The sequence below is a fragment of the Herpailurus yagouaroundi genome, unplaced genomic scaffold (assembly GCF_014898765.1).
Source record: "Herpailurus yagouaroundi ecotype Mexico unplaced genomic scaffold, PumYag 140, whole genome shotgun sequence".
Taxonomy (NCBI): Eukaryota; Metazoa; Chordata; class Mammalia; order Carnivora; family Felidae; genus Herpailurus; species Herpailurus yagouaroundi.
Genome location: NW_024412395.1, coordinates 24,355,736 through 24,372,021, shown reverse-complemented (window position 1 = coordinate 24,372,021; position 16,286 = coordinate 24,355,736). Strand labels below are relative to the sequence as shown.

Here is a 16,286-nt window from a genome sequence, read left to right as displayed (position 1 = left end):
TAATATAAGTCTAGGATATAGAGAAATATTTTAGTGTTTCTTTGAGATTTACTGTTCATGCAGTTCCATGATGAAAGCCTGTTCTGGGCTTTCAGAGATGTGCTTCTGCTGGACCTGTTCATCTCTTGGCAAGAGGGCATTCCTATTATTTTATTTTTTATAAATAATTTTTTTAAGTGTATCCATTTAAAAAAAATTAACAGTTTATTTTTGAGAGACAGAGAGAAACAGAGTGCAAGCAGGGATGGGCAGAGACACAGAATCTGAAACAGGCTTGAGGCTCTAGGCTCTAAGCTGTCAGCACAGAACCCCACACAGGGCTCGAACTCACCAACTGCGATATCATGACCTGAATCAAAGTCAGAAGCTCAACCAACTGAGCCACCCAGGCATCCCAAAAATTTATCATGTTTTGTGTGAGTGAGAGAGAGAGAGGGAACGTGCATGCATATACACATAAATGAGGGAAAGGCAGAGAGAGAGGCAGGGAATCCTAAGCAGTCTCCACAGTGTCAGCACAGAACCCAAGGTGGGGCTTGACCTCATGAAACTGTGAGATCATGACCTAAAACAAAATCAAGAGTGGGATACTCAATCAACTGAGCCACCCAGGTGCCACCCCCTTATTATTTTGATTATTCAGATTACATATTGCAAGTTTGAATATGTTTACTTTTTGAACATAGTCCTTGTTCCTATTACTAGATTTTCCCCTAAGTAGTCTGTATTTATGTTCTGAGAACGTTTACCCTTTTGTGCTCTCATCACTTACAGCAAGGGCAGGACTCACCAGAGGAATAATGCAGTTTTAAAGATCTCTACACTGAGGATAATGTGACTTGGATTTTTATTCTAATCCAACCACTTCTTGCGTGATAATAGACAATAAGCCTTCATTTTAAAGTGTTGGCATTTCCCTTTTTTCACTTCAAAGTGTTGGCACTTCCTGTTTTTCTCCAGATCACTATTTCAATTAAAATATAGAGGATCTGCTGTTCACATAAAATGGCATTCAAAGTAAAATTGAAAAATATTATGTGGAATGGTGATGTTTTCCAAAACAACCTATCAAGAATCCACGAATCAGAATTCATTCCTCTTTAAATTAAACATTTTATTAAGTAGAACATAAGTAGTGGACACTGTTGTAAAATGTGTTGTTCTCTTGTTTTTGCTTTTTACAGATCTTGATAATGTGGAAGGAATTGCTGTGGACTGGATCGGAAATAACCTTTACTGGACAAATGATGGCCATAGGAAGACCATTAATGTGGCCAGGCTAGAAAAAGCTTCTCAGAGTCGGAAGACTCTTTTAGAGGGAGAAATGTCCCATCCCAGAGGGATTGTGGTGGATCCTGTTAATGGGTACGTAATATTTGATTAGCCTAATAGGAGGAAGATATATAAATATATATATATATATATATATGTATATATTTATATATATATATATATATATATTTATATTTAGTAGTGGTAAGTTTGATTTAAATTCACACATGAATGGCCTGATTGGGAAAGCTACTCATTTAATGATTTTCTCTTACAGAAAATATGCTAACTAAATGTGCCAAAATACATTTAACTGAAATAAACAGATTATTTGTATAAAGGATATATTTACTTGATGTACTCAGATAAAGACCATACTTCTCCATTTTAGACTGCCTGACACCAAGATAAATAATCGATTGAAAGAATCAATCAATTTAATTTTTAAAGGGCATTAAAATTTAATGTATTCATAAAATAGCAAAGATTTGTATTTATATTTTTTGATACATTTACTGAGAGCCAGGCATTTTGTTAGATAGGTTCACTATACTCCTTTCCTTTAATTCTCACAATAATCCTTTGAATTAGTTGCAATTTTCATCCTTGATTTATAAAGAAGAAAAAGGTAATTGATTTGCAAAAGATCATTCAATTATTAAGTGACCAACTAGATATTTAAACTCAAGCAGTATATCCCAGAATTTACTCATAACCTGTATACTGCACTAATTTTTACTAGTCTAGGTTAGTAATCACATAATTTTAGCATAATCATAGTTTTCATAGAGTGAAATCATTTTGAGGTATGTACCACGTGTTTTAGGATGGAATAGTTTATGCAATACTCACGTAAATTTATTTCCTTTTATTTGTATTCAGAGCTATTACCTGAACACAAACAACACTGTACATATAGAAATATTAAAAAACTATGAACATTCCTAACAGAATGTCAGAATTAGATGAATAGATTACATATTTTAAAAGTGCAGTTGTTATATGTGACATTTATAAACCCATGTCTTATATTTCACTGTTTGAGACTAGCATCACAAAATGAACATACCTTACACCTTACTACACACATACAAAAAATACTTCATTGAATAGGAAACATGTGGCTTCCTTATAAACTGTGATCACCAGATTATAGTTCCTAGAATTGTTTGTGTTGAGAATAGCTCCAAACACAATTACGGTGCTTCCTTTGACTGACATTTAAACAGTGGCTGAACTCATTGTATGTGTTTTTATAAGACATAATTATAATTTCAGTGATTTTATGTGTGAATTCTGTAATTATCTGTCCTATTCCTGGCCTTTAAAACCAAACCATCTATCTGACCTTTAAATCAAAGCAATCTGAGAAACTATTTATTACACACATCTTCTACATCTTCCTGAAGCAAGATATCTTAAAACAGCATTATTGTTCTCAGTATTCTGTTAGAGAAATACTTTGTGATAGTTAGAGTCTTCATGGTGTTCAGATGACAGAAAAATGGAAGTCATAGAATTATATGATTTAGGAGGAAATTTAGAGGCCACTAGTCCCATGTCTCAATTCCTATTCAGGAATCTCATCCAGTATTTCTCTAATAGACAAGCATCCAACTTAGATTTGAAACCTATAGCATCTACATAGTTGACAGTATTTGGGGGCAACTCAAATTGACTCATTGACGCAATATCTGCATCTCTGTTATATCTAGTAGATGACTCTGTATTTGCTCTAGTGCTACAAAGAATGACTCTTCTACCTCTTCCATCAGACATTTTCTAATAGAACACTGCTATTATGCACCAACCTGAAAACCACATATATTTGTACACACACACACACACATTTTTTTTTTCTCCTAGCAATATACTACACCAGACTTTTGCACTAGGTATACAGTGGTTAATAAAACAGGCCTAACCTTAATCCTTATGAAGCGTCTTCTGTTGTCTATGAGGTGGAGGGTAGGTAGATAGAATGAGAAATAAGTGCCCAATGGGCAACTAACATAATTTCAACAGACCAGAATGGAGGAGGAAAACAAACGGGACGACATGATGGAGACTAATAGGTAGAAATTGATTTCAGTAGGTTTGCTGAAAGGCCTGAGGAGGCATCATTTAAACCAAGATTTAATTGTAGAGAAGGACTTGGCAATGGAGAGTGAGGGAAAGAGGATTTCAGATCAAGAAAATGGTGCATTTGAAGATCTTAATTTGGGTAAAAGCTTGAATGTGAGGAATGGCAACGAGGACAGTGGAGCTGCACCGTTGATAACAAGGGGAGAAGTGACGGAGATGCACTTGTCCACCAGGATGACAGCTTTGTACTTTGTCTTCGGTGCAGGGTAAAATGTGGAAGTGAGAATCAGATTTATATTTTAAAAAATCGAATCTGACTTTCCTGGGGAGAATGGATTGGAACATAGAAGTAGAATTGGGATCATGTGAAATTAATTGTCCCAATTATTGCTTGAGCATAATATAATTTTTTTTTTAAACTTTAGTTTGGAAAAGTCCATTTCAAATAGCACAGTGTAACTTTATACAAAACATTACAAAATAAGACACTTGATTTATTAACATGTTTTTCTACCATAATATCTATTTGCAGCCATACACAGAAGGAGAGCATTACAGGCTTTCTCTACCATAATAGCCTATTAATAAAATTACTCATTCTAGAGATTTACTTCATCCAGAGATTTATAAACAATTACAGAATCGGTAATGAACATGTTCATTTAATTCTTTATTCAAATATACTATTTACTGCCATGTAGGAAATCTAATGTGCTTGGTGTGCATGCACACACACATTACCTATATTATAAAATAGAATGAAATAATGTTCTTCAAAAATACTTGAGGTTTTTAATTCAGAGTTGAGCTTTACACAATGAATAGGATTTGCAGATAAGTAGATTTGGTCTCAGGGTCTTAGGATGTGCAGTCATAAGGTTAGTCACTGTCCTCTGAAGGGACAGTGTAAATACTTGTTTAGAGGCAGGGACGTTAATGGCCATTTTGAGATGAGATAAGTTCATTAAGCCTAAAGCAGAGGGCATGTGAAGGAACATAGAGAATAAATTAGAAATATGCAGAAACCTTCAATGTTGGGATTAAAAGATGGGATTTTCTTTTCTGACAACAGAGTAATCAGATGGTTTTGAGAATAAAAGTCACATTTTTTTAATTCGTGACCTATGAAAACAAGTGATAGCAATATGACAGGCATATGTGAACAACCTGTTAGGAGTTCCCTTTGAAAAGGGATAAGAGACAGACTGTGGCATTTGTAATAGGAATGGAAAAGAGACACTGGAAGAATACAGTTGGCAGGTCTCAACAATTGTTGAAATGGGGATAAAGCTGGAGGAGGAATTGGTTGTGACGGCATGTTTCTCAAGCTGATAGCTACAGGTGGATTCCCTCTGTTCCAATAATTTCACACTTCATAATTTATGTCAATAACTTAGAAAACTGCATCTTCAGTTCTGACTCATCAAAATATTATCTATAGTAAATGTGTCCAAAGCTGAGCACATATTTTCCCTCAAACATGATCTCCAGTATCCCTATCTCAACTAATAGTACCTGCTCTCTAGTTAACTGCTAGATCTTATGGCAACACGAAATTGAGTTTTTTAACTGTGAAATTTATGGCAGAGAAGTGCCTAAGGATTTAAATATTTCTAGGGTCCACCACATAATACTGTTTAATTGGGGTACATTATTAACATCAATAGTCCAAGCTTAGTGCTGGAGGATACAATTATGAATAAGAAATAATCCCTGACCTTGATTATTTTAATTTTTAATTGAAAGCATATGACATGTGACATGTCAAATATAATACAGGGCATAAGTGCAATAAATACTATAAAATAACTAAAAAATGTCACGAGGAAACAATGACAGACCTTATTTTGACAGAGAGGCTAGAGATAGACTTCATCAAATAATTGTATTTGAACAGGAGTTGAAAAATAGAGGTGCAATTTTTCTTGCCATATTAGCAGAAGGCTCGCTTAATCTAATATTTATTTAATGAATACCCAAGTCACACATATAAAAATAATTTATATTAGTTTCTGCTTTCTATAGTTCTTATTTTCTGTGTTTAGGAATCATCACATTTCATACAGATTATAAGTCTTCTACAATATAACTTTTCATTGCATAATGAAATTGATAATCACATACGTAGCTTTTGTTACATTGGCACTCTTATTTAAATATTTATCTTATATTTTATTTGAATAAAGATAATCTTAGATAATGGATCAGATCACAACAATTTCTTCGAATAGCAAAACAACATAAAATATGCTTGTGTTATCCAGAATTACCCATACTTGTGTCTGCGTGTATGTGTAATTTGGGTTGGAGAATCAAAGAAAAAAGAGTGTCACTATGGTCAAAAGAAAAACTAGAGGGGAAGATAATTGCAATTTTAACAAGTTGTAAATTAGCAACAACAATAAAACTGCATTGACTAACCATATTTAATATTTCAAGAAAGTATTAACAGAAATATAAAAAGTTGCATATTTCTTATTCACGTACTCGATTTATGCAGTTGAAGTCAACCACTTATACCAAACTAGCATAGGACTAGAGCAACTAGAATGACTGCTTCATTTGTTCCTAATTTTGTCCCAATATTGAGACCACCTGAAGAACATGCTGGATGCAAGCAAGATAAACATATTTCCATGTTTATTTCTAGGATTAGAATGTATTTTGGCTTAATAAAATTCACCAATATCAATAATTTTCATGTCTAAAAGGACAGATCAACATAATTGTAAACTGTCACAGGAATTTCAAACACTTGAACTGGAACAAAATAATGGATGGTGTGTTATATCCTCACTTGTTCCAAATCTTCCTGTTTAGATCTTAATAGGATTTTTAGTCATGGATACAGATTTTTCCCAAATGACCTCTGAAATTCTTTAGGGTCCACAAAATGTGGAAGGAAGAGGATCTACTACAGACATTTTTAAGGTCAGCAGCTTAGAAAAGCTTTAGAGCTTTATAAAGTTGTATATGAGGCAACGGAATTGAAACCTACACTTTAATTAATAACTACGGAACTTTCACATGACCCTAGAATAACACATGTGGAGGGTTTTAACCTTAATCATGAAGGAATTGGAACATTCCCTCAAAGCCCCCTCTCCCACTATTATAGCTTACACAAAAGACTTGTTTTTAAAGGCAGAAGCTTTTTTTTTTTTTTTGAGATAGAAATTAAAGCTCAAAATCTCAAGGTCAGTCAACCTGATGTTATTAAACTTATGTGCAGCTAAATCATCTTCTGTGGATTTTGAGGTAATAATAAGCAGCAATAAAGCATAGATAATTTGCATCAGGAAGACAAATTAGGCTTGACCAGATAAACCTAGTATGGTCATACTTTTTAGTACAAAGGCAATCCAATTGCCTGTCTTACAAAAATAATAATTCATCTGAGATTAAATAAAGCCTGGAGTAGATCATTAATAGCACCGTGCATTCTCATGTCAGTCAATCTGCTTTTCAATCACACGATTGTATGTTTTATGAAAGGGACAACATTTAAAAATAGTAACAGCTCAAAGATCAATTTCCAAACTTGGTACCGACACCAAAGAAAATCAATATTTGGTACTTACTCTTAGAGTAAACCACGAATGAGGCCAGTAATTATGGTCATCGTGGTAGTGGTTGTCTCTAATGTGTCTAAATGGACTGGCTTCACTGAACACATCTGTACTTCCCTGAGTACCTCACAGATGTGCCCTCCCTTTGGCAGATGAGCATTTGGTTGAAAAACAAATCAGAATGTAGTTAGATTTTATGGAAGTGCCCAGGCTTAAGAAGGGTCCCTCTATAAGGTGGCTCGTTGAAATAACATGTGTGCACTCTCGTTTGTAATGTCTTAGTTGGATGTATTGGACAGACTGGGAGGAAGATGAAATAGATGACAGCGTGGGAAGGATCGAGAAGGCCTGGATGGATGGCTTCAATCGGCAGATTTTTGTGACTTCAAAGATGCTGTGGCCAAACGGTTTAACTCTGGACTTTCACAGCAACACATTATACTGGTGTGACGCCTATTATGATCATATTGAAAAAGTGTTTTTGAATGGAACTCATAGGAAGGTAAAAGACAAATGCTGCTGTTTTTTTTAACTCACAGGCTGCTTCTTCACAGAGCCTTGTTGTGCTGTGTTAAAAATACTTTCAAGTTTATTTTTACCCCTCTGAGGTGGCTGCCAGTAGTCTCTGTGGGGTGGCTAAAGGAGGCTGAGCATTAAGTAGTGCAGCTGGCACTTGCCTCCGGGAGACCAAGGCCAGCTCACTGTGGTATGCCAGGATTTGTGGGATTTTAAAAAGAAGCTCTCAGGATATCAGGGCTGTTTTAAAACGCAGTTTTTCTACATTATTGATGAGTTTGCTATGACCGAGCAACCAACTCTATTCAAATATCTTTAATATTTGCAGCTGAAAATTAACCTATATATTATGAAAAAGTAATTATAGTGCATTTATTTGAATAAAGAACTTCATGACATTGGAATTGAAACTGAACTGAACTTCAGGGTTATTGCTGTGAATAAACATCAACTTCCTCTTGCCTCTTTTGGTAAGACCATTGCAAAGTGATTTTTAAATTCTTGGGTAAATTGAAGATGGAGTTGACTGTCTGACAGAGGCAGTGTTGACAAAACATCACCTCTACTTTTCATCTTATAATAACCTGCATGCATATAACATTATGAACTGACTTCACCTGTTTAGTTAAATAACAGAAAATGGAATGCTAGAAATTATCAAAATGCTTCCGTTGATAAGATAATAATAGTATGATACCATACTTCCTTCTTTTTGGAACAGAAGATTGCGTGATGGGCCAAGCCTCCTCATTATGAATTCTGTTTGACAAATAAATATTACATTAATCAGATAAGACCATTTCAATCATTGGTTGACTCTAACCATGCTTTTAATATTTTTCCCCAATAGTAAAATTGATTGGCATTTAACCTAATGTCTCATACTTTAAGAGGTGCCAAGTAAATATTTATGATTCCTTTGAAGGAATTGATATATACACCATGTAGATAACATTTTAATGGCTAGCATATTTTAACATTCATGGATGTAACAAAATAAAAGTAAGAATCTGTCTCGATTATTCAATATATGAAAATGCGATATGAAGAATTAAGATAAAAGTAGCAAAAATGGAATTTCCAACCCCACATTATTTAGATAAATTCAATTCTTTAATATTAAGTGGAGTACAAAATTATTTTTCATACTGTATACAGTATCATTTTATAAATGGTGAAAGGTGGAAAGGTAGTATGTTCGGAGGTGTTACTCCTTATTCCTCTTCTACAAACCTACATGTGAAAACAGCACTTATCACATGAGTGCTCCAGTTAAACAACAACAAAATGCCAACTAGAACATAAAGGATATACTAAGAAAATCAAAACTGAAGTTAGTGAATCTTGTTTAGCTACTTACTACTAATGTTTCTGTGTTCAAAATTAAAATCTTTACCTCCCTCCCTGTCATTTCCTAGATTTCTTCAATTTGCATTAGCCCAATTAGGTAGGAGAATCCCTTTCACTCCCAATTTTGTAAGACTCTGTTTTATTCCTTGGGTATTGGATAAGCAATATCACAATTTTCATAATGACACTAATTACTCAGATCAGTTTCTGTTCCAGGTTATGATACTGGAATATCATAAAGAACAGAGACAAGGAAGAGTGTCAGGCAGTCCTTTTAATGTTTGCACTTTGTGACCATATGAGTAATGTCGTATATGAGAGCACTTAAATGGATGAAATACAAATGGAGTCTCCCTAAAATAACACGTCCTAAAAATAGGAAAATATGCTCACATTGTGAAATCCATTTTTCAAATATACTGAAGGAAAATATATTAAGATGTTAGATCATTATGTTTTATACTTATTTGAATGTCATTTTCTCTAAATAGTTATGTTTCTAAAAGTCAGTTTAGATTTTTCACAATGTGTTTATATTTTACAGATTGTTTACAGTGGGAAAGAGTTGAACCATCCTTTTGGACTGTCGCATCATGGGAATTATGTGTTCTGGACTGATTATATGAATGGTTCCATTTTTCAATTAGATTTGGTAACGAATGAGGTGACATTACTGAGACACGAAAGACCACCCCTGTTTGGGCTTCAGATTTATGATCCACGGAAGCAACAAGGTATTAAAAACCATATAAAATTGCTTCTGAATTTTACATAAAATAATACTTCACAGTATTTGCAAAAGCTTTTATTTTGACAGTGTTACTGATGTTTTATGATAAAAGGTGTCTAGTCACTCCAAAGTCAGTCAAATCTTGGACTTTGTCACCATAAACATTTATTATTTATTGTTCAAAACAGCCTAAGCAAGTAACGGGGAATTTTATTTGAGTGAAGCTCAAGGTTTTCGCCAAATGCTTTCTTTTTCATGTCCTTTTCACAAAAGAGGTATTAAAAGTATTTAAATTTTTAAAAATGCACTTAATGTTTTTCAAGAGTATTGTGAGAAGTGAGAAAAACTTTTAGTGGGAATGGAATGTTATTTGAAAATATTTTAAAATATGTGATAAATGAAAAGAATTTTGCAAACTTGGATCTTACTGTATTTATCTGATTAGTTTCATATTGATTTAAAGAATGTTTAATTATTTTAAAGGGTATGAAAGTGAAATAATCTACCAATGTCTACTTAAAATTACATAATATCATTGTGTATTTTATCTACATGAGTTATTAATATTTATTAGGCCATCTACAAATCGCATGACTCAGAATTTAGGTATTAAGCAAAGAAAAAAGCTTAGTAAATTATGTGGAAGACTTTTTGTTATGAATCTAGATAGTTACTTTTTCTTTTATTTAGAGATATTCTTGTGGAAGTTAAATGAACATACATTTCAATGAATTTATGCAACATCTGAGAGAAGAAATACCTGGCTTACTGTAAAATGGACTTGGGCTTAAATCCAGGTTCCAACACTTTTTCTTCTGAAACTTTAGACATACCATGAAAGATTTAACAAAGAAATGTTTTCTTCATAAAATTCCCGTAAGAATTAAATCACTGTTGTGATTACTTAGAGCAGTGCCACCCACACATTTTTAATTAATTTCTTATCATTTCTCTATAAGGAGGCATATTTTTTTTTAAATTTTTTTTTCAACATTTATTTATTTTTGGGACAGAGAGAGACAGAGCATGAACGGGGGAGGGGCAGAGAGAGAAAGGGAGACACAGAATCGGAAACAGGCTCCAGGCTCTGAGCCATCAGCCCAGAGCCCGACGCGGGGCTCAAACTCGCGGACCGCGAGATCGTGACCTGGCTGAAGTCGGACGCTTAACCGACTGCGCCACCCAGGCGCCCCAAGGAGGCATATTTTTAATGGTTCCTTCCATAGAAGAATGTTAAGTAAATATTCAAAGGAATAATGTGTCACAATTAACAAAGCACATGCCTCTAATAAAAATATATGGAATTTATTGCTATGTTTCATGAGGAAATATACCTGGTGTTCTAGACGATCCCATTGACATATAATTGTTCAGAGCTATCTCTTAGATGGACAAAGCTTTTAAATTGCTTTATAAAAATTTTCAATTAAAGGCACATTAAAATGGAAATCTAGCCTTAATTACTCACCTGTTTATACAACCTTTATTGTAGAAACCATTATGTTCCGTCTTACTGAGAGAATGTGTTTGGGCAAATTGATTATTTTTCATAAACTTAGGTGAAAAAATCAATTATTCTTAGATTCCTACCCAGTTTTCTGGTAGCCAAGGACTGACTGTTAGTTAGCCAAATCTTTTGAATAAGTAATATGGTATGGAAGGATGCTGGACAACATATTTTTCGTTTAGTCAATAGACATTGAAATTGGATAACTGACTTAGCATCTAAATTTTTAATATTTTTTCCTAAATTAATCAAAGTAAGTTAAAAGTTCTCAGATGTTCAAATGCAGACATGTTATCTTACCATGATATAATTCCAGTGAAAATTATGAGAGAGAAAATGGTATTTCTCTTTATAATTTGTGAACATTAAATATTAATAAATATTTAGAAACACATAATCAGTGGTACACAAACTTGGTTATATACTGTCTTGTTAGACTATTTTTCTAAGAATAAAATAGCTGCATTTGAATAAAAAATCAATTTCCTCCATAGGGACAGATCACTATTTCTTCATGGAATGTAATAAACTAGTATTATATAGCCTTATATTTTCTCTCTCTGAAAGACTATAGTATATGATTGTTTACATTGTATAAACTTTTGTAGTATTTATACATGTATCTGTGAAAAAAATATATATATACACACAATAGATACTAACACACACACACACACACACACACACACACACACACACACCACCCCTCAGAAATACCATGAGTAATATCCAGGAATGTCATTAATGTACCATCTAAACTCTTTTAGACTTGGTGTCAGAAAATTAGTCAGCTAATTTGACCTCTCCAGATCAGAAGAGACTCTTATCAAATTACTTGTTAATAAAGCAGCTAATTTCAGGAAGGTAGACATATAATCACACTAAACAGAAAGCTACCCCTAGAAATGAATTCCTAAGGAATGCATAGGGATTTAGGGCCAAAACCTTTTTTTTTTTTTTTTCTTATATGCTACTGTTGTTTCTTCTGATTTAATTAATTAACTTTAATTCTTTTTCACTTATATTAGATATCTAGAAAAATTTTTATAATCCTCTCCTGAAATTCCTCATATAAAGTAGAACAATTGTATACTACAAACATACTTTTACCTGTTTATTCTCTAGGTTCAGAAGCACACTTTTATTTTTCCCCATGTTTAAGAGAATGAGATCATCAAAACTAAGTGCAATATCTAAAAAGGGTTGATGACTAGTTTCCTATATAGAATTAAAAATAATTGATTAGCTTCTATGTTAAATATATGAAATTTATTAACTAATAACTAACTAATTCTAACTTCCAGGAGATGGGTCAAACATTATTTAAGTCTCACAAGAGATGTTTAATGTAGATACTATAGATTCCTGTTGTGCATATGAAAATCCCAAGGATCAGGCACGTGTAGCCCTTTGCTCTCAGGAAACAATGAGCCAGGGATAAACTGAGATTCAAATTCAGGTTTGTCTAACCACAAAGTGTTTTTACGTGATTAATTTATGTGGCCAATTTTATGAAAAGTATATACCTACTATACATTTACAGTTTATTTAGCTCTGAGAGAGACAGAAAGGCAGAGAGAGAAGGAGATAGAGAATTCCAAGCAGGCTCTGTGCCATCAGTGCAGAGCCCAATGAGGGATTCTAATTCACCAACAAGTGAGAACATGACCTGAGCCAAAATCGAGAGTTAGACACTTAACCAACTGAGCCAGCCAAGCACCACATATAACTACTATACTTTTAGATAGAAGGAAACGAGTGTGTCTGTTCTGCCGTCATTGTAGTTTTGTCATTGATAAATGTATGCAAAACTTTTTTATATATATATAAAGTTCTTCACTACATTCTACAACCCAGCATTCAGAGATTTTATATTACAAAGCACTAGTATAAAGACACAGTAATCTTGAATTAATTCATGACATGTTCATTAACAACATTACTGTGTAGGTTTAGTAAGATATTTATTTTTGTTATTTTTTTTTCTAATGCCCATTTCTATATATTTTTATTTTTTTTAATTTTATTTTTTATTTTTTTTTAATATTTACATCCAAATTAGTTAGCATATAGTGAAGCAATGATATCAGGAGTAGATTCCTTACTGCCCCTTACCCGTTTAGCCCCCCCCCACAACCCCTCCAGCAACCCTCAGTTTGTTCTCCATATTTATGGGTCTCTTCTGTTTTATCCCCCTCCCTGTTTTTATATTATTTTTTATTTCCCTTCCCTTATGTTCATCTGTTTTGTCTCTTAAAGTCCTCATATGAGTGAAGTCATATGATTTTTGTCTTTCTCTGACTAATTTCACTTACCATAATAGCCTCCAGTTCCATTCACGCAGTTGCAAATGGCAAGATTTCATTCTTTTTGATTGGCAAGTAATACTCCATTGTGTGTGTGTGTGTGTGTGTGTGTGTATGTATGTATGTATATATCACATCTTCTTTATCCGTTTATCCATCAATGGACATTCGGGCTCTTTACATACTTTGGCTATTGTGATAGTGCTGCTAAAAGACATAAATAGACACTTCTCCAAGGAAGACATCCAGATGGCCAACCGACACATGAAAAAATGCTCAACATCACTCATCATCAGGGAAATATAAATCAAAACCACAGTGAGATACCACCTTACACCTGTCAAAATGGCTAACATTAACAACTCAGGCAACAACAGATATTGGTGAGGAGGCAGAGAAAGAGGATCTCTTTTGCATTGTTGGTGGCAATGCAAGCTGGTGCAGCCACTCTGAAAAACAGTATGGAGGTTCCTCAAAACTAAAAATAGAACTACCCTACAACCCAGCAATTGCACTACTAGGCATTTATCCAAGCGATACAGGTATGCTGTTTTGAAGGGACACATGCACCCCCATGTTTATATATTTTTTTCTAATGTTTGTTTATTTTTGAGAGAGGTGGAGAGAGAGAGAGAGACTGCAAGCGGGAGAAGGCAGAGAGACAGTCAGACACAGAATCTGAAACAGGCTCCAGACTCTTAGCTGTGCACACAGAGCCAGATATGGGGCTCAAACTCACAAACTGTGAGATCATGACCTGAGCCAAAAGCAGACAACTAACCGACTCAGCCACCCAGGTGCCCTAAGATTTATATTTAGTGGTAGGGTCATCATCACAAATTGTATCTTTCCAAAATTTCCATTTTGGAAATAATCACTACCAAAAAATAACCCAGAAGGCTAATTAAGGCCTTAATGCAGTTAACATATGTGTGTGCATGCACACACATGCATGCATCCCACACACAAAGTAACATCAAAGCAAGTCAAATTTTCAATGAGCATATAACTCTAAAGAGAGAAAGGAAACATTTTATCCTTTCCTCTGATTGATTGACATTATTCAAAGTTGACTCCTCTGAAATTATCCTAGATGAAATCAGTATCTGGACTTAGGATCCGACTTTACTGTTTTTTTTTTCAACTTTTAGGATGAATGCGAGTCTAATTTCTCTTCCAAACTGTAAGTCAGACTGTCTATCCATCCAATAGGAAAAACAAAATCTCCATTAGTTTATATATTTCATATTAGGTATAGAGACTTCTTACTTCACATATGATAAAACTTGGAGAAGTGAAGAGTCTAAGAAGCATGTAGAAAAGGGGATTTCTTCCCTCCTATCCTTCTGATGAAAATTTAGATAAAATAGAACAGTAGTATTCCTTTGTGGTGACGATTTATGTATTTTGTTATTTTCTAGAAATAAAAGATACTTTGATAACAAATGTTAAGTTACTAAAGTTTGTAAACACTTATATTTTATTATTTTGAGTATAGCTGACACATTGTTACATTATTTTCAGGTGTACAACTTAGTGAGTTGAGAAGTTTATATACATTATGCTGTGTTCCCCACAAGTATAGCTGTCATCTGTCCCCTAACATTGCTATTGAAATATCATTGACTGTACTCCTTATGCTCTGCTTCTTATTCCCATGACTTACTCATTCCATAACTGGAGACCTGTATCTCCCTTTCCCCTTCACCCATGATCCCAACCCCCAACCTCCTCCTATCTGACAACCATCAGTTTGTTCTCTGTATTTATAGTTCTCATTCTGCTTTTTGTTTATTCATTTTTTAAAGATTCCATTTATGAGTGGAATCATATGGTACTTGGTTTTCCCAGTCTTATTTATTTCACTTAGCATAATACCCTTTAAGTCCATTCATGTTGTTGCAAATGGTAAGATCTCATCCTTTTAATGGTTGTGTAATATTCCAGTGTGTGTGTGTGTGTGTGTGTGTGTGTGTGTGTGTGTGTGTGTGTGTAGATCATATTTTTCTTATCCACTTTTCTGTTGATGGACATTTAGGTTGATTCCATTCTTGGCTATTATAAATAATGCTGTAATAAACATGGGAGCATATATCCTTTCAAGTAATTAAGCACTAATATTTTAATATAAGCTTGTGAAATGTTTTCATATATCATCTACATCTTTATTACTGTTCTTTGAGAATTGTAATATGCCTTTAAATAATCTACCTTGAAATGCAATGTATGTAGACAGAGTATATGCGTACTTACCTGCAAATGAGAAAAGCCCCTTTATCTTCTTAAAATGAACTTAGATATAACAACATACAGGTACCTTTTATCTGCACACCCAAATGATTGTTTCTGTCATATTGCTAACTAAAATTCATTCATTCACTCATCCACTAAAATTCATTCATTAATTCATTCATTCATCAACTAACTAATATTTATCAAACACTCATCTATTCGAGACTCTATAGGGGGTAGAGTAATTCCACTTCTCTTAACTAACATATTAGGTTTGGGGGGAAACACAAAGATTTTGGCCCAGACAGACCACTATCTTGAACTTATTTTTAAAAGATACTCCTCATTTGTTTTCCTTCATTATTTGATTTTTTCAAAAGTAATTACTTCCAAAGTAATTTAATCTAGGATTTCATTATGTTGTTTTCACTGTGTTATTTCTCTGTCTTTTATTGATTTAATTTTATTTTGTCATATGTAAAAGAGTTAAGAGTATAAGAGCATAAATTTTAGATTAAAAATCCTTGTTTTCAATTATTTAGAAATAATTATAATAAATAATCCTTATTCTACTTTAATTGTTTTTTAATAAGGACAATTTGTTTCTAGACATTAGAAAAGTCATTTAAACCCTATCTCTTCAGTAGTCACATTTGCATATGAGATAAGCCTACCTTAAAAGATTATTATAAAAATTGAATTAAATATATGGTATAAGT

The 16,286-nt window shown here is 33.6% G+C and overlaps 1 protein-coding gene across 4 annotated transcripts in view; it reads left to right on the top strand.

The window, feature by feature from the left end:
• LRP1B (LDL receptor related protein 1B) overlaps positions 1-16,286 on the top strand; it is a 1,898,953-nt gene that overhangs the window by 1,150,794 nt on the left and 731,873 nt on the right. For all 4 annotated transcript variants that reach the window (XM_040474969.1, XM_040474970.1, XM_040474968.1 and 1 more), the window contains exons 12-14: positions 1,185-1,365; positions 7,209-7,428; positions 9,337-9,526. In XM_040474969.1, the coding sequence (XP_040330903.1) occupies positions 1,185-1,365; positions 7,209-7,428; positions 9,337-9,526 (591 nt within the window). The remainder of the gene's footprint in view (positions 1-1,184; positions 1,366-7,208; positions 7,429-9,336; positions 9,527-16,286) is intronic.